General features: G+C 49.7%; 2 protein-coding genes across 5 annotated transcripts in view; one reads left to right on the top strand and one right to left on the bottom strand.

Moving 5' to 3' along the window:
• Positions 1 to 4,613, bottom strand: part of ift122 (intraflagellar transport 122 homolog (Chlamydomonas)) — a 144,807-nt gene extending 140,194 nt beyond the window's left edge. The window contains exons 1-2 of one of the 3 annotated variants that reach the window (XM_069936893.1): positions 4,528 to 4,613; positions 1,979 to 2,045 (exon numbers count right to left, since the gene is read on the bottom strand). In XM_069936893.1, coding sequence (XP_069792994.1) covers positions 1,979 to 2,045; positions 4,528 to 4,595 — 135 coding nt within the window. In that variant the 5' untranslated portion in view covers positions 4,596 to 4,613. Of the gene's footprint in view, positions 1 to 1,978; positions 2,046 to 4,328; positions 4,483 to 4,527 lie in introns of those variants that run through there. The other 2 variants (XM_069936891.1, XM_069936892.1) reach the window with 2 other exon arrangements.
• Positions 4,490 to 19,184, top strand: part of mbd4 (methyl-CpG binding domain protein 4) — a 70,035-nt gene continuing 55,340 nt past the window's right edge. For both annotated transcript variants that reach the window (XM_069936894.1, XM_069936895.1), the window contains exons 1-2: positions 4,490 to 4,585; positions 18,084 to 18,251. The gene's annotated coding sequence lies outside the window, so the exon portion shown is untranslated. The remainder of the gene's footprint in view (positions 4,586 to 18,083; positions 18,252 to 19,184) is intronic.

Raw genomic sequence — 19,184 nt, 5'->3', positions numbered from 1 at the left:
GTATTCTGCCTTCAAACTCGACCTTCTAAAGTGAATCACTTCACACTCATGCAGATTGAATTCCATCTGCCACTTCTCCACCCAGCTCTGCATTCTGTCTATATTCTATTATATCCAATAGTAACCAACATTATCCACAACATTTCCAACCTTTGTATCATCTGCAAATTTACCTATCCACCCCTTCTCCTCTTCAAGTTATTTAAAAAACTCACAGAGCAGGGACTCCAGACCAGATGCCTGCAGATCTCCTAATTATTGACCTCCAGACAGAATATGTTCCATCTTCTACTACCCTCTGCTTTCTGCAGGCAAGCCAATTCTGAATCCTGTTTACATCATTAGCTTTTCGCCACTTGGACAGCCCTAACCAGTTCACCTTCACCATGGATACATGATCACTCTGCACCTCCATTGCACGCCTGAGGGCGCTCTGCTTCTTCTATCAAACTTTGATATGATAAACTTGGTCACCTCTTCCATATTGTGAACAGTTGTAGGCCCTGCACTATCCCCTGCAGCACTCTGCTCACCATTAATTGCCAACCAGAGGAAAAAAAATCATTTATCCCAATTCTCTGCCTTCTAGTGGTCAACCAATCCTCTTTCCATGTTAACACATTACCCCAACTCCATTTATCTAATGGACAAAATCCAAATATACAACAGCCTCCTCTGTCCACTGCACTCATATCTCAAAAGACTCCAGTCTATTCTGAAGGACTCCATCCTAATCTCTTAACTCCCATCTCTGAAGCATTTGTTCTGATGACAAGACATTCCACAAAGGTGCCCTGAAATGTCCTTCTTCTTGCTTAACCATGGATTCCTTTCTACAATTGTGGACAGAGCCCTTGACCACATCTCATCTGTTTCCTGAGGCTTTGCTCTGACACCTTCCCTTCCCCTCCACCAACCTCTGCATCATATGTATCACAAGTTCTACCAATAATTGTCAACAATGGACACATCCTCTCCCGTTTCAGCAATTTGCAGGGACTACTCCCTTAGCAACCCCTCATCTATTGCTCATACCCATTTCACATTGCATGGCATTTTTCGAGCTATTCACAGGAGGTGCAACATTTATCCTTTCTCATGTTCCCTTCTCACCATTGTAGAACCCAAAATAATCTTTCCAGATTACACAGCACTTTTCCCCAATATTATAGGCTAAATTTGGTATTAAATGCATGGCTTCCTCTACAATGGAGAAACCAAATGCATGAGATGATTGTTTTGTGGAACAGCTGCCGAATACATCCCAGTCTACAAGAACCACATCATCAATTTACACATCCATAGTACCTTTTCTATCTGCAACATTTTCACTCCATTAGAAAAATTCTCCTGGCTTCACCCATATTTCACCACTACCCAGACTAACTTAATTCTGTCTTTTTCACGTCTGACAGGTCCCTCATCTGAGACACTGACTTTCTTCGCACAGATGCCGCCTGGCCTGCTAACCTTTTTCAAGATGTTCCATTTTGTTGATACCATGTTGGCTCAGTTTTTCTTAACCTACAAGCACAATTCTAGCCTGCTAGGCAAATCAGTTCACCTACCATTAACACAGCAAGAGGCCTAATATACAGATAAACATTCCCATAATGCCATTTCAGCTCATTCTATCACAGACGCACCCTTTGTTCTATATACCTCTCAAGGTTCTCCCCCAAAGAAAACCAACTTGCATCTCTCTCATCACCACTTCTGACAAAGGAGGAACATTAACCATTTTCTTTCCACAAATGCTGCCTGACATGCAGTTTTCTCAGCATTTCATTTCATAATCATTACAGCATCAGATTTATTTTTCCACAAACTCTGAAAGTTTATGATTGCCAGGATCTGTGTGCTACCACGCCAATGCAAATCTGACTTCTCAATAGAGTTCAATGAAGAAATTATTGTCATGCAAGGCAAAAAGGGATATAAAGCTTATGAAAGAGGAGATCCAAGTATCTAAACATACCAAAACTCTGTTTCCTGATGCTACTATCAACTGTGTTCCATCTGGTTTGAATGCAATATCGTAAATACTGTGGAATTAATGCAAAATAAAATTCAGAAATCATTTGCAGTTATTAAATATTGATTTGGCCAACCTCCAATAAATATCCTCACCCTTCAGATTACCCTCTCTTCCTCCACCGTAGGTCCTCCCTTCATCTCCCAAATCAGTGCATTCCTTTCCCATCGCTCTCCGCACCCTCCTCCCCATGTACTACCACTAATCCTCAGGCCCCCTCCCTCTCCCCACCACCCAGACTCCTTGCAACTCCCTCCCTCAATTTAAACCCCCAGACCTGCTCCTCTCTCAACAGCTCAGTCTCCTCCAGCTCACAAACCTCAGACCCCCCTTACTCCCACCATCCCCCCAAACCCTGCCCTCTCACCTTCCACCAGACCTCCTCCCTCCAACTAACCTTCATACCCCCCTCCCTCTCACCAGCCCCAGGCACCCTCCCTCACACAAACCTGCAAACCCCATTGCTTACAACCTTCCAGATCCCTCCTCTCGCTAACTGCCTGACCTCATCCCTCTCTCTACACCCCCCAATCTCTCAGTACCCACTCACCATGTATTTCCCCCCTCTCTTACAACCATGGACTCCCCCTTAATTCTCACCATTGACTACTTGCGGACTACTCATCCCCCTTCCCTACCGACCACCCCCCATCGCTCCCCACCGACCACCCCCTTGCTCCCCCCGACTCCACCCCCTCACCAGCTCCCCCTTCTCTCCCCATGCAATGCCCCAGACTCCATCCTCTCTCCCCCAACCCACTCCCCTTCCATTCTCCAACCCACTCCCCTTCCTTTCTCCCCCAAACCACTCCCCCTTCCATTCTCCCCCAACCCACTCCCCTTTTATTCTCTCCCCCCACCTAGTATCCCTCCATTCTCCCCCCACCCAGTGCCCCTCCATTCTCTCCCCATCACACCCCTTCTTCCCCCCCCACACTCACTCTCTCCTGTATCATCTGCCTGCCACACCACCCTCTCATTGGACCACTCCTCCCTATCCCCTCCCTTCACTATCCCCTCAACTCTCCCTTTCTCCTACCTCTCTCCCCAACCCCGCCCCCTCATCCCTCTTCCTCCCTGTGTCCTCCCCCTGCCACACCACCCTCTCCTAGGAACTCTCCCTTTCCCCTACACCTCTCCCCTCCTTCCCCCATTCTTCACCCATTGCGCCCCTCTCCCTCCTTGTGTCCTCCACCTACCACACCACCCTCTCCCCGGCCCTCTCCTCCCTATCCCCTCAACTCTCCCTTTCCCCTACCTCCTTCCTCTCCACCCAGTCCCGCCCTCTATCCCCTCCTTCCCCCACCGCACCCCTCTCCCGTGTCCTCCCACTCCCACAGCCTCCTCTCCCTTTCTCTTCCTCCCCATCACCCCTCCCCTCCTCCTTCCCTCCGACTTCCTGTCCTTTCCCCTCTGCCCTCTCAGCACTCCTCTTGTCCACCCCATCCTTCCTCCCCACATTATGCCCCTCATGATGTCCCCTTGCACCCCTCTCTCTCCACCCCTATCCCTCCATCATTTCTCTCTCTCCACTCCTATCCCCTCCCCCTCATCCAGCAGCAACCCTCAATCCCCTACCTCTGCCATTATCCCTCTTCCCTCCTCTCCCTTCACCCTTTATTTTCCCCGTCCCCCTACATCCTCCCTGTTTCTCTTCCAAACGTGTCCTCCTTCCTCCCTCTTTTTCTCTTCCCACCGTGTCCCCTTCCTCCTCTTTTCCTCTTTCCACCGTGTCCCCTTCCCCTTTTCCTCTTCCCAACGTGTCCTCCTCCCCATATCCCCACTCCACCCCCTTCCTCTTCCCCCCCACCGTCCTTTCCTCGCCCCCCCCACCGTGTCCTTTCCCCGCCCCCCCCCCACCGTGTCCTTTCCCCGCCCCCCCCACCGTGTCCTTTCCCTCCCCCCTTTCCTCCCCCCACCACTTACCCCCCCCTTTCCTCCCCCCACCACTTACCCCCCCTTTCCTCCCCCCACCACTTTACCCCCCCCTTTCCTCCCCCCACCACTTACCCCCCCCTTTCCTCCCCCCACCACTTTACCCCCCCCCTTTCCTCCCCCCACCACTTACCCCCACCTTTCCTCCCCCCACCACTTTACCCCCCCCTTTCCTCCCCCCACCACTTTACCCCCCCCTTTCCTCCCCCCACCACTTACCCCCCCCCTTCCTCTCCCCTTTCCTTTCCTTTCCCCCAGCGTCCCGCCTGAGTGCAACGTCTCTCTCTCCGGCCTGTTTACATTGGAAACCGCTTAGCAACGGCGAGTGGTGTCACCGCACGATGCCGGCTCTGCTCACCACTGTTCCACCTTCTCCCGGTCGTGCACCCTGTCTATCCAGGTGGGTACAGCGCGCATGATACCGGAGAATTAGTAGCAGCACCTCGTCCCGTTCCCCACTCTCGGTCTCCCCTCGCCAACCTATGGTGACGCGCGCATGCGCAGCCACCGGCCGCCACGTGTCGCGAGACTTCGGTAAAATGAGGAAGGCAATTTACCCGCGGGGAGGAGAGGGTCGCACATTGTGAATGGATGTGGTGGGAGGCTGCAGAAAGGGTATGTCCATCTTTTTTGGGGGTGCGGATGGGAAGCAGGACAGAGTGGGGTAGATAGAGAGAGATAAGGGTAGAAAGAGGGGTCGAGGGGAGAGAGTGGGTTCGGGAGGAGAGACAGTGGAATGGTAGAGGAGGAAGACGGAGGGGGGAAGGGGAGGAACGGTAGGAAGAGGAGATGGAGGGAGGGTGGGTGGGTGGGGGAGGGAGATGGAGGGAGGGTGGGTGGGTGGGGGAGGGTGGGTGGGTGGGGGGGGAGGGTGGGTGGGTGGGGGAGGGAGGGTGGGTGGGGGAGGGAGGGTGGGTGGGTGGGGGAGGGTGGGTGGGTGGGGGAGGGAGGGTGGGTGGGGGAGGGAGATGGAGGGAGGGTGGGTGGGTGGGGGAGGGTGGGTGGGTGGGGAGGGTGGGTGGGGTGGGGGAGGGAGGGTGGGTGGGGGAGGGAGGGTGGGTGGGGGAGGAGATGGAGGGAGGGTGGGTGGGTGGGGGAGGGAGGGTGGGTGGGTGGGTGGGGGAGGGAGATGGAGGGTGGGTGGGTGGGGGAGGGAGGGTGGGTGGGTGGGGGAGGAGATGGAGGGAGGGAGGGTGGGTGGGGGATGGAGGGAGGGTGGGTGGGGGAGGGAGATGGAGGGTGGGTGGGGGAGGGAGATGGAGGGAGGGAGGGTGGGTGGGGAGGGAGATGGAGGGAGGGAGGGTGGGTGGGGGAGGGAGATGGAGGGAGGGAGGGTGGGTGGGGGAGGGAGATGGAGGGAGGGAGGGTGGGTGGGGGAGGGAGATGGAGGGAGGGAGGGTGGGTGGGGGAGGGAGATGGAGGGAGGGAGGGAGGGTGGGTGGGGGAGGGAGATGGAGGGAGGGAGGGAGGGTGGGTGGGGGAGGGAGATGGAGGGAGGGAGGGAGGGTGGGTGGGGGAGGGAGATGGAGGGAGGGAGGGAGGGTGGGTGGGGGAGGGAGATGGAGGGAGGGAGGGAGGGTGGGTGGGGGAGGGAGATGGAGGGAGGGAGGGAGGGTGGGTGGGGAGGGAGATGGAGGGAGGGAGGGAGGGTGGGTGGGGGAGGGAGATGGAGGTGAGGGAGGGAGGGTGGGTGGGGGAGGGAGATGGAGGGAGGGAGGGAGGGTGGGTGGGGGAGGGAGATGGAGGGAGGGAGGGAGGGTGGGTGGGGGAGGGAGATGGAGGGAGGGAGGGAGGGTGGGTGGGGGAGGGAGATGGAGGGAGGGAGGGAGGGTGGGTGGGGGAGGAGATGGAGGGAGGGAGGGAGGGTGGGTGGGGGAGGGAGATGGAGGGAGGGAGGGAGGGTGGGTGGGGGAGGGAGGGAGATGGAGGGAGGGAGGGAGGGTGGGTTGGGGAGGGAGATGGAGGGAGGGAGGGTGGGTGGGTGGGGGAGGGAGATGGAGGGAGGGAGGGTGGGTGGGGGAGGGAGATGGAGGGAGGGAGGGAGGGAGGGAGGGTGGGTGGGGGAGGGAGATGGAGGGAGGGAGGGAGGGTGGGTGGGGGAGGGAGATGGAGGGAGGGAGGGAGGGTGGGTGGGGAGGGAGATGGAGGGAGGGAGGGAGGGTGGGTGGGGGAGGGAGATGGAGGGAGGGAGGGAGGGTGGGTGGGGGAGGGAGATGGAGGGAGGGAGGGTGGGTGGGGGAGGGAGATGGAGGGAGGGAGGGTGGGTGGGGGAGGGAGGGGGAGGGAGGGAGGGTGGGTGGGGGAGGGAGATGGAGGAGGGAGGGTGGGTGGGGGAGGGAGATGGAGGGAGGGAGGGTGGGTGGGGGAGGGAGATGGAGGGAGGGAGGGTGGGTGGGGGAGGGAGATGGAGGGAGGGAGGGTGGGTGGGGGAGGGAGATGGAGGGAGGGAGGGTGGGGGGGGAGGGAGATGGAGGGAGGGAGGGTGGGGGGGGAGGGAGATGGAGGGAGGGAGGGTGGGGGGGGAGGGAGATGGATGGAGGGAGGGAGGGTGGGGGGGGGAGGGAGATGGAGGGAGGGAGGGTGGGGGGGGAGGGAGATGGAGGGAGGGAGGGTGGGGGGGGAGGGAGATGGAGGGAGGGAGGGTGGGGGGGGAGGGAGATGGAGGGAGGGTGGGGGGGGAGGGAGATGGAGGGAGGGAGGGTGGGGGGGGAGGGAGATGGAGGGAGGGAGGGTGGGGGGGGAGGGAGATGGAGGGAGGGAGGGTGGGGGGGGAGGGAGATGGAGGGAGGGAGGGTGGGGGGGGAGGGAGATGGAGGGAGGGAGGGTGGGGGGGGAGGGAGATGGAGGGAGGGAGGGTGGGGGGGGGAGGGAGATGGAGGGAGGGTGGGTGGGTGGGGGAGGGAGATGGAGGGAGGGTGGGTGGGGGGAGGGGAAAGGAGGGAGGGGAGGGAGAGGGGTGGGAGGGGAGGGAGGGGAGGGAGAGAGATGGTAGTGGGAGGGGAGGGAGGGGAGGGAGAGAGATGGTAGTGGGATGGTGGGAAGAGGGAGGGGAGATGGAAGAGAGATAGGGAGGGGGAGAGGGGGAGCTTGGAAGTGGAAGGGAGGGGAGAGGGAAGAGAGGTATGGAGTGATGTGGAGGGGAAATAGGAGCAATGGAATGGAGGGGAAGAGAGGAGAGTGAGATGGAGGAGGCTGGAGGGAGAGGGGAGAGTGACGGAGTGGGAGGTAAAGCAAGAAAGCTGAAGGGAGATAGATGTAGGAGGATGGGGGAAGAAGTGGTTAGCGAGGGTGGAGGAAGGATGGGAGAGAATGGAGGGGAGAAGGATGGGAGAGAATGGAGGGGAGAGGGTCAAATAAGGAGAGGCTGAGAAGGAGCAGGGTATCAAGGCGGGATTGGACAAGGGGGGGAATAAAGGAAATAGGTGCAGAGGAATGGTGATCAATAATAATGTTGCTCTCTTCAGTAATTGTGAGTTACTTGTAAGTGTTTGAAATGTTTGGACGGTTTCTAATTAATATATCTTTGTGCCCGAAGTGCTTAATACTTAAAATTCATGGTGAAGAGAAAGCCTTAAATGGTCATGAACCACACCAGCTTTTTTGGTTAACATTGGGTAACCTGCTTATATAAAATGTTGGAAAAATTTGGTATAGGTAGAAAAATTATAAATTGGATAAAAAACACTTTGTCATAAGTCACAAGCTAAAATTATAACTAATAACCAAATGTCATCTATTTTTCTCTTGATTAGATCGAGTAGACAGGGGTGTCCCCTATCACCAGCATTATTCATACGAGCTATTGAACCTCTGGCAGAAATTATACAGAGAGTTCTGGATAGATAGCAAGGGCTTCAAATTGGGCAGGAAGAACATAAAATTAGTTTATTTGCTGATGATGTACTATTATATATGTCTGACCCAGCTGAATCACTGATAAGATTACAAACAAATATTAGAAAAATATGGTAGAATATCGGGATACAAAATAAATGTGGACAAAAGTGAGATAATGCCATTGCAAAACTTTGATTATGGAAGATACCAAAAAGATAGAATTAAATATTTAGGAATGATGACATAATTTACAGATTTTATATAAGCTTAATTATACCCCTCTGTTAAAAAAAGATTTACAGAAATGAAAAGATCTGCCAATTACATTAGTAGGAAGAGTAAATTATATAAAAATAAAGGTAATGCCAAGACTACAGAATCTCTTTTAATCGTTGCCTATTGCACTAACAAAAATTTTCTTTATAATATTACATAATTGTATAAGACAATTCCTATGAAATAAAAAAAAGTACCAAAAATCACACTCAAAGAGTTAAAAGGGGACCATAAATTCGGAAGACTTAAACTACTGGATTTTAAGAAGTATTGAAATCAATGAAAAAGGAGACAATTAAGGACTTATTTATAAGTGTAATGTTCAGTCAATAACAAAAAAAATCCTTTATTAATACACATGATTAGAATATGGCAAGAAATAAATAAATGTATTGTAGAGTGTGCTATATGAAGTGAGGAGTAAGAAGACACACACAAGTCAAGGTCGAAGACTGATTTATTGCTCTGCCAGTTATATTTACTCCCTGCCTTTAATGAAAGGAGTGATGTCATTGCAGTGCCGACCTTGACTGGCTGGTGTTCCTGCCATTGCCTGCTGTTTCCTGCCGCTCAGGGGGTCACGTGGGATGACGGCAGTTGGTCCCTGCAGGGCCCTCATGAACGCTCTGTTATCTGGTCATTTTGTGAATAGGACCGTGACTCCGTTTGCGGGCTGCTACACAACCCCCAGCCCCCCCCAAACCCAAGAACCGGTGATCAGACTTTCTGTTGCCGCTTTGGGCGGCCTACCTCTGCGTCACAGGAGCTGAGTCTCGACCGGCTGGCTAATGTCTACATGGGCCGGTTTCAGGTGGTCAAAGGTGAAGGACTCCTCTTTGCCAGCAATATCCAATACACATGTCGACCCATTCACAGGTGTGCAAGTCTTTGGGGTGGTCGTGTGGTGGGGGCTGTGTAGGGGCTAGGGTACACAGTTTTTCCCTCAGCAGTTTCAGTACGACCATGGGAGTTTCTGTATTCTTGGTGGTGCCCAAAAACTCCCCTGGGATTACCAAGTGTGTGCCATAGACCATTTCTGTTGCAGAGGCATTAAAGTCCTCTTTTGGCATGCTGCATATCCTCAGAAGGACACAAGGCAATTTATCCTCCCAGTTGGGCCCCTTGAGTCAGGCCGTCAAGGTATCTTTTAAGTGTCTGTGGAACTACTCCACCAACCCGTTGGCCTGCGGGTGATACCATGGTATGGTAGAGTTTGGTTCCCAAAGGTTTTGCCAGAGCCCTGAGGTAAACTGTTCCCCCGTCGGAGGTGATATGTTCCAGGACTCTGAACCTGGGCATCTATGTGTTGATGAGTGCTCTGGCGCAGATCTCCGTGGTCTTGTCGGCCATCGGGATCTCCTCCGGCCACCTTGTACAGCAGTTAGCCATGGTGAGGATGTGGCTGAACCTACACTGTGCTGGCTCAAAAGTCTGGGGAGGTGCTTTAGTCTGAGTTTGCATCTTGGACACCTGACAGAGCATGTAGGTCTTGGCCCACTGACCGGCCTGCTTGTGGAGCAAGTCCTGATGGCCAGATACGCCAAATTGTGCACCGTGTCGAATACCTGCCTTCGCTATGCATTCCTCACGATGGGACAGCTTTTGCTGGTGGAGACGTCACAGAGGAGTGTCTGGTTGCCGGCGAGATGATGATATCCTCCAGCCGCAGCCCGGAAAGCACCATCCTGTATGCCAGGATCTCAGGGACGTCATGTTGTGCCCTGGCTGGGGTTGAATAGTCTATGCCCTGGGATATGGCATGGACAGACTCGATGGTGGGATGGGAGAGTGCTCTTGCTGGCGATGTGCTCGATGTCCGTGGTGATTTCGGACACGTAGGAAAGGTGTCTTTGCTGCTGGGCTGACCACGGGTCAGACACTTTGTGGAAGCTGAAAGTCAGTGGCTAAGGTTGAATAGCCTATGCCCTGGGATATGTCGTGGACGGACTCGATGGTGCAATGGGAGAGTGCTCTTGCTGGCGATGTGCTCGATGTCCTTGGTGATTTTGGACCAGGGGTCAGATACTTTGTGCAAGGTGAAAGTCAGTGGTTTGTGGTCTGTGAAGACCTTGAATTGTCTGCCTTCCAGAAAGTATTGGAAGTGCCTGACTGCAAGGTACAGCGCCAATAGCTCCCGGTTGAAGGTGCTGTATTTAAGTTCAGGTGGCTGGAGATGCCTGCTAAATAAAGCCAAGGGCTGACATTGCCCGTTGATTCACTGTTTGAGGACCCCTTTGACCGCTGTGCTGGAAGCATCCACCGTGAGAGCAGTCAACGTCTCTGGCCTCGGGGTGAACAAGAAGGTGACATTGGCCAGTGAGTCCTTTGCCTTCTGTAACTCCTCCGAGGCCTCCCCATCCCAGGCCATCAGGCAATATCTTTTTTTTCTCCTACATGAGCGTGAAAAGCGGGTGCATAATCCAAGTTGCTGCCAGTATGAATCTATTGTAAAAGCTAATCATACCAGTGAACTCCAGCAGCCCCTTCAAGGTGCAAGATTTTGTGAACCACCGAACGTTCTCCACCTTCTCAGGCAGTGGTTTCGCCCCGTACCTGTCCCAGGAAGTCTATTGTGTCCTGTCTGAACTGACACTTGGTGGGGTTGATGGTCAGTCCGAACCCCTGTAGGCGGGTGAATAGTTGTGAGGTGGGTCGTGTGGTCTGAATAGTTGCGGCTGGCAATAAGCATATTGTCCACATAAATGAATGAGAATGGGAGGTCCCGACTCACCACCCATCAGTTGCTGAAAAGTTTAAGCATCATTCTTAAGGCCAAAAGGCATTCTCATGAATTCGAAGAGGCCAAGGGGGTGATTATGGCAATTTTGGGTATGTCCTTGGGGTGCACTGAGATTTGATGATAAACACCCGACGCAGTAAGTTTTGTATATGGGGTATCTGTCCAGTCTGGTGGCCTCATTGAGGCGTCATTAAGCACCACGTGGCCTCCACCCTCCTGCTGCCTTTGGGACCATGTGCAGGGGGAGGCCCAGGGGCTGTCCAACCACCACACAGTCCCCAACTCCTCCATTTCCTTAAATTCCTCTTTGGCAAGGGCAAGTTTTTCAGGGGGAGGCGGTGCACCCTGGCATGGATTGGGGGGCCCTCAGTGAGGATGTGGTGCCTTAACCCATGCTTTGGCTCCACGAAAGAAAATTGTGCCACGATTGCGGGATGTCGTCGGACAGTGTGACAGAGTCAAGGTGGGGGGCCGATAGTTTGGCTTACCCCAAGGGCATTGTTTGAAAAGTTCTGACGTGCACCAAATGCTGCCCTTTCAAGTCTACCTGCAGGCAGTGGGCACACAGAATATCGTCTCCCAGGAGCATTTGAACCTCTGCCGCAGCAATAAAGGTCCACTTAAATTGGTGGCCAGCAAATCATAGGGGAATGGTGCAGATGCTGAAAGGTTGTATATAGGTGCTGTTCACTGTTCTCAGTGTCAGGCCCAGTTTGGCATTCCAGGTGTCATAGGCTGTAGTGGGGAAGAACATTTATTTTGCTACTGGCGTCCACAAGGAACTGCCTTCCCAAAAGAGTTCCGCATGTGGAGGAGGCTGTCATATTGGCCAACCACCGCAGCCATTAATGATAGGTGACCATGGTGTTTCCCGGAAATGCACAGGGTGAGCAGCATCGACAGGCCCCCATACCCTATCACTGATGGTAATAACAAAGTGGCAGGGTGCGGTGGGGGGGGGTTCTACTTGCCTCTCCGTCTGCTGTGGCCTTCTTTCCACCTGGGGTCGGGGCTTGACGATCTGTTCCGCTGAGGTGCAGTTTTCTTTCTTCAGTCTCCAGAGCACATCCACTCAGCATGTGTTTTTCCTTGGGTTGCTGAAGTCTTCATCGGTGAGCAAGAGTCAGATATCCTCAGGAAGCTGCTCCAGGAAAATCTGCTCAAAGAGCAGGCAAGGCTTGTGCCCCTCAGCAAGTGCAAGCATCTCGCTCATGAGGGCAGATGAGGCCTTGTCCCCAAACCATCCAAGTGCAACAGACAGGCTTGCACCATGATAGCCTGAGAGTGTTGATTAGTAACTCTTTGAGGGATCCGCATTTGGCTTGCTTCGGAGGCTGCCGTAGAAAATCGACGATCCTCGCTGTCATGTCTTGATCGAGTGAGCTCGCAACGTGGTTGTAATGTGTGTCGTCAGCAGTGATCTGTCAAAGGTGGAACATAGAGAAGGAGCAACACACACACGCAGTTTTTTAAAATATTTTATTTAGAATCAACACATATATAACAATTAGTAAAATCATAAATCACATTATAAAACATAAATACATATTGATTTGTATAGAAAAAAAACTACAAAAGAATTTTTAAAAATCATCTTAACCCCAACTAATCCCTTCCTCCCACTCCAACACCTACAACCCCTACTAAAAAAAAAACTAATTGCTAAAATATATAATAAACATTATATATTAAATTGGATTGCTTCAGAAGACACTCAAAGATCCAAAAAAAATTCTTAAAAATAAAGCTATTTATTTTAACAGAAGACTCAAAGAAATTATTTATAATTTTAATCCCATTGTTCGAGCATACGGGCTCCACATCTGTAAAAATACAGAATATTTACTCCTCAAATTATATGTAATTTTTTTTTATAATGGAATGCAACTTTCATTCTCTGTTTGCCATCTTCCTAAATGTCAATGAATCATCTGATTTCCAAGTAACAGCAATACATTTCCTTGCTATCACCAAAGCTAATATAACAAATTCAAATTGAAAATCTGATAAAGATAATTTAGGAATTATTCTCAAAATTTCCTATCAACAATAATTCAGGATTTAACGGAAAACAACACTTGTAATTTGTTGTAAAAACTGACTAATGAAAATGCAAAAGGTTTAACTTTTAAACAAGCCCATGTGGAATGAATAAAAGTTCCACATCTAAAATATTTGATCCGATATATTCGATTTCCATCTATTCAATTTCTGAGGCGTAATATATAACTGATGTAAAAAACTTATAATTAAGTAATCTATATCTTACATTAATTGTATTAGACATAACTTCTTTATATAAATCTTGTATTTTTGATCCATTGAGATATTTAAATCTTGTTCCCATCTTTCTTTTGACTTAAACAAACCTAATTTAGGCATTTTTTCTTGTAACTTTATATATGATTTTGAAATAAATTTTTTAACCATTCCATCAACTCTTAACTGTTCTAAATCTGTAGGATCTTTTAAAACCATATCAGATCTTAATTTCTCTCTAAAATAAGCTCTTAATAGAAAATAACAAAAAAGTATTACATGTTGTAGCATGAAAAAATACGCTCATGATTGGAGGGAGAGCATATGCTTTCTTTAGCTTATAACTGAGGGTAGGGTCTTACAGTGGTCTTCAGAGGGGCTCAGAGACCAGGGTTATATATGAACAGATGGGGGAAGAGCCAGCCATCAGCATAACACACCACCAGTGAATAGTTCACTGCATTCACCCCTTCCTGCAGAATTTTGGGTTTGTGGATGAAGACAGAGAACATTGATTCAGAAAAAAATTCAAAAAAATATAGTTAGTTACAAATTTAAGCAGTCTGGAGGACTGGAGAGCCTGGTGAAGCGCTTAAGCACAAGAAGGCCTTGGGTCTCCTCATCCCCTTGGTTGAGGGTAGCGGCCAAGGCTATGCCCAAAGCATTGCTTTCCACTTGGTATGGTATATTCTCGTCCACTGCATGCGTGGCAGCTTTCGCAATGTGATTTCGGAGGTAGTTAAAAGCAGTTTAGGCTTCAGCCAAGAGGAGGAAATTGGTTGCTTTTAAGAGAGGGTGAATCTTATCAGCATCTTAAGGGATCCACTGGGCATAATGTGTGAAAAACCCCAGGCATCTCCTCAAAGCCTTTGTGGTCCTGGGAATGGGGAGCTCAAACGGGGTGAATCCTTTTGGGATTGGGGCTAGTGATGCCATTCTCTACCACAGAGCCAAGGATAGCCAGACACCCTTGAGTTATAAGTGAGGTTCAGGGTTTTCGCCCCATGGAGAAAGCTCTGGAGGTCGGCGTCATGGTCTTCCAAGGTACGGCCACAGATGATGATATGGTCGAGGTAGGGGAAGGTACCCTTCAACCCATATTCATCCACCATTCTGTCCATCTGCCTTTGGAACATAGAAATCCCATTTCAGAAAGCCCACCCAAATTGTGCTGCCTATCCACCCCCACCCCCTTCCAGACGCCCAGCAGTCTCCCCCAACGGCCGTCTCCCACGACTGCCAGTCCCTCAGCCGCCGGGCGCCTTCCCTCGACTGCCGGTCCCTCGGCCGCCTCCCCCAACCACGATATCTCGGCCACCCAGCTGTCTCCCCCGACCGCCAGTCCCTCAGCCGTCTCCCCCAACGGCCGTCTCCCCCGACCGCCAGTCCCTCGTCGTCTCCTCCGACCGCCTGATGCCTTCCCTCGACTGCCAGTCCCGCGGCCGCCTCCCCCAACCACAGTCCCTCGGCCACCCAGCCGTCTCCCCCGACCGCCAGTCCCTCAGCCTTCTCCCCCAAACGCCAGTCCCCACTTGCCGGATTTTGGAGCCTTCTAGATTTTAGGTGTCTGGATAAAGGATCGTGTACCTGTAGTAATACCGAAAAGGACCCTCCAGAATTGATATAGACGACCATTAGACTCAAATGCTGTATATGGATGGTCCTTGGAACAGATTGGCAGCTGGTGATGAGCATCTTTCAGGTCAATGGTTGAATAGACCCGATACTGCACAATATCATTCACCATGTCCAAAATTCGAGGGAGGGGGTATGCATCCAGGAGTGTATACCAATTAATAGTTTGGCTACAGTCAATTACTAGCCTGGATTTGTTTTCCCCTTTGACCACTAACATTTGCGCTCTCCACAGGCTGGTGCTAGGTTCATGATACCTTCGTCAAGCAGACATTGTGTCTCAGACTGTATGAAATGTCGATCTGCTGTTCTGTACCTCCGACTCTTGGTAGCAATAGGTTTACAGTCCGAGGACAGATTCCGGAAGACTGGTGGGGGGGGGTTGATATTCATTGTGGAGAGGCTGCACGTGGGTTCTGACTTTAGGGGCCCTCTGTTCCAAACTGTTCTGGGGGGAAGGGGACCAGAATACCCCAAGGTCACACTTTTAAGGTGACACAGAAAGTCCAGACCCAACAACACTGGAGCACACAATTCATTAAGTATATACAGACAAAATTTACAGAATTCCCCACCTTCAAACGGCAAATGTACTATACATTGTTGTTGAACACATGTAGAGTGCAAGGAATATGCGATAATTAAAAGGATACATCTTTAGGTTGTATTCTTGCACAGTCCGTGAGTCTATGAAGCTTTCAGTAGAGCCTGTGTCGATTAGGCATTTAGTGGAATGTCCATTTACCTTCACAGTCACTATGGAGTTACTGAGCTGGTGAGGTCTGTCTTGATTTAGAACCATTGAGGCTTGGACCCCGGACACTCCATACTCCTCACTCAAGTGGCCCCCATCGTCCAGGGTTGCCCATGGGTAAGATGGCATCGACCTCGTGGCGCGGAAAGATGGCCACCCTCCTTCCACCTTTGATGATGATGGCACCAAGTTTGAATTTGAGTCGTGGCAAGATGGCTGCCGAGCTTTTTTGAGCCGTTTCCTCACTGCCATCCTCCATCGGCATGTAGCACAGGAAGTGGGTTTGGGTGAATTTGGGGAAGATGGATTGGGGCTGGAATCGGATCAGGGACTGGTGCGGGCCGCGGGCTTCCTTTCGTGCAACAAACCCTCATCCAATGTCCTTCCTTGCCACAGCTGGAACACACTGGGCAACGTGATCGAGGATGCTGGCTCTTACTGCAGAAAAAGCATTCCCTCGTGTGGGAGCGCACTCTAGATGGGAAACGACATCTGTTAGGGCTGGGGTAGTGGGCGCAGCTATCCTTGGAAGGGGGTCACCTGGGTGAGCGGGTCGCTGGCTTCGAAGTCGTCGTTCTCAAGCTTCGCCTGTTCCAAAGATTTGGCCAGTTCAACGTGGCTAGCCAGTTCCTTCTTACTCGACTTGAGCAGTCGCTGCTTCATGTACCTTAAGTGGATCCTTGCGACTAGAGTGTCCTGGAACTGCTCTTCATGAACGTGGCCCATAGCTGCTTCGTACCTGCACTTCTTGGCAAGTGTCCACATATTCAGCAGGTAGTCATCGATGGCCGCTCTTGGCCTTTAGCGACGTAGAGCGAGTTGGTGCCTTGCTAGGACCTCGTTATGTGATTTCAAGTACCGAGCCTTCAAAGCCTTGATGGCAGCATCATAGCTAGTGCAATCCCTGAAAACTGCATACCCTTTCTTTCCTAGCCTCAAAACAAGTGTGAACTTCCTGAGTTAATCAGTCTGGAAGACATCTCTGGTCACGTTCAGGTTGGCTTGGAAGCAGTCTAGTCAGTACGTGAACTCCTCAGCTACGTTGGGGAACAGAGGGTCTACCAGCAGCATGTCAGGTTTGAGTAGCGCTTCCATCATAGAGGGAATAAGCTAATAAAGTTGTAGCGTGAATGAAAGCTCTCACAACTGGAGGGAGAACATACACTTTTATTAGCTTATAACTGAGGGTAGAGTCATAGTGGTTTTCAGAGGGGCTCAGGGTTTAGGCAGGAAACCAGGGTTATATATGGGTAGATGGGGGTGGAGCCAGCCATCAGTATAACACACTACCAGTGAATCTTAGTTCTCTGCACATTGAATATCATATTCAGTTTTTAATTGATCAAATGACATCAATCTACCATTTTTGTAACAATCCCCTATTTTAGAAATTCCTTTATTCAAATATTTAAAAAAGGATTATTTTTTGAAAAAATTAAGAGGATTAATCAATGGCCTTTTCAATGCCAAAAGATTTCCATCATTTTCTAACTTGTCGTTATTCCAAACATTAAATGTTTCAATAATGGAGCATCTCTGTCAATAGTCATTAACTTGGGTTCCCATTTATAAATAAATTCCTCAGGTTTAGCTTCTCCAGTCTTATTTAATTCAATTTCTATGCACTGTTGAATCGAGGTTGAAGATTGATTTATTGCTCAGCCAGCTCTGTTTATATTCAGTTCCTGCCTCTGATGACAGGAGTGAGGTCATCGCAGCTGTTTCCCACCATGCAGGAGGTCACGCGGGACGACAGCAGATGGTCTCTGCGGGGCCCTCGTGATTTTTGCGTTTGCTGGCCATTTTGTGATTCGGGTCATTACTCGGTTTGCAGGTCATGACTCAGTTTGCGGACCACTACAGTGTCGGGAAATAAGCAGGAATATCACTGAGGACACCATTTTGTAAAAATGTGCTATTGCCTATGAACCTGGGTAACAAAATATTGAATTCATGGTATGACAAAGGAATAAGATATGTTGATGATTGTTATATGGAAGGATCTATTATGTCTTTCGAAAATTAAGAAATAAGTATAGAGTAGCTTGTAGTGCACGTCGAAAGAATCAAAGGCTAGTTGATCCGAGCCAAGGCTTTTATTAACAAAAGACTGGAGCGTATCACATGTAGATCGACCAGTCCAGAATGATCAGGGTCTGCTAGGAGCGACCCTTTAAGACCTGCGCTCTTAGCCATTCACAGCCATCCTATACTACAATAAACACATATATACATCAGTGATAGAATCCGTACTATCACAGAGCTAATGGGACATTCTTCTGCTTTCTTCAGTTAAGATCATTCTTAAGTGAAAGATGGAGACCAAACTTGGCCCCACCTGAAGTTAGTGAGATGAAACGAATGATTTGGCTGGGGAATTATTTCTAAAATGTTCTTTGCTCTCCAAAATGAAAGTGCAAAACCAGGCTTACAGAGATCAAGAGAGAGATTGGAATCGGATTTAGGAATTACAATAATGGAAAGATGCTGGTCTGATTGGTGTTTGTATAGCATGACGTCAGTTATAAATGCAAGGGATGGATTCTGATTATGATTATTTGAAATCTGATTATTTGAAATCCTCACTTTTCCAAACTTTTTTAAAATTTCAGATAAACCAGGATATCCAAAGTTCTCAATTATCCAAATTTTTTCTGGAGCCGAACTGACCGATGACCTTGGACTCCCGGTGCCAGCAGCAGCAGACCTCAAGGCTCCCGGCACAAGTGGGGCCTCGGTGGTGAAGGGTCAGTGATCAGCGGTGGCCAGCATTTTTTTGGGTGAGAATTAAACATTATTTTAATACTTAACAAGCCTTCCCTTTTTGTTTGTTATTTAAACAGTGTTACAAGTGATTTGCTCTTGCTCCTGGACTGCTTTTAAAAAATAGCCAGTTCTCCGGAAAACAAAATGTTTATCCCAAATGAGCCTGGTCCTGACCATTTCAGATAATCGGAATTGTACTGTAATTTTCTACATCAATTATGCCTCACAGCACAGAAACTACATAGATCAAAATCGGAAATATTGGAGATGTACTTTAGATGTGGAATAGAAATAAGAGTGTTTGTACATGTTACGTGGTCATGTGTGTAGGTGAGACCTTTCTGGAAGGATATTACTGAAATATTAACAAGGATAATGGGTGGCCTTCACAAATGACCCAGAGTTTTATCTTTTGGGCAATTTTATTGAAATAAGTAACAAACTAAATTCCAAATTTCATTTGTTAAAATAGCTTTAGATGTGGCTAAGAAATGTACTGCGATTACTTGTAAATCCAACTCCCCTCCACAAATAGCATGATGGACTGGTGAGATGAACAGTTCCATACCTATGGGGGAAAAAAAATCACATATAATCTAAAGAACAAATATGATGTATTCATAAAAATATGGCAACCATATTTAGATTATATAGGGGCCCAAATATAAATAAATAAGAGGTGGTACTATTATAAAAGTGTTATCTTCCCAATGTAGACTCTGTTTTAAACCCAACTGTAAGCCTGACATGTGGATTTATACTGTGAAGGGGGTGGGGGAAAGGGGTTGTTGTGTTTTGTTTTGTTTGAGAAAGTTTATAAGCACAACAGAAGTTGTCTGAGCTGAACCAACAGAACTGTTTTATGGAACCTTCGTATCAGTTTAAATAATTACAGATGGCGTGCAATCACCCGACTTCTGAAGTCATGCGCCTCCCAGAGTTGTTTG

Source organism: Narcine bancroftii, chromosome 5, assembly GCF_036971445.1.
Source record: "Narcine bancroftii isolate sNarBan1 chromosome 5, sNarBan1.hap1, whole genome shotgun sequence".
NCBI lineage: Eukaryota > Metazoa > Chordata > Chondrichthyes > Torpediniformes > Narcinidae > Narcine > Narcine bancroftii.
Note: the sequence above shows the minus strand (reverse complement) of the source record. Positions and strands in the feature narration are given on the sequence as shown.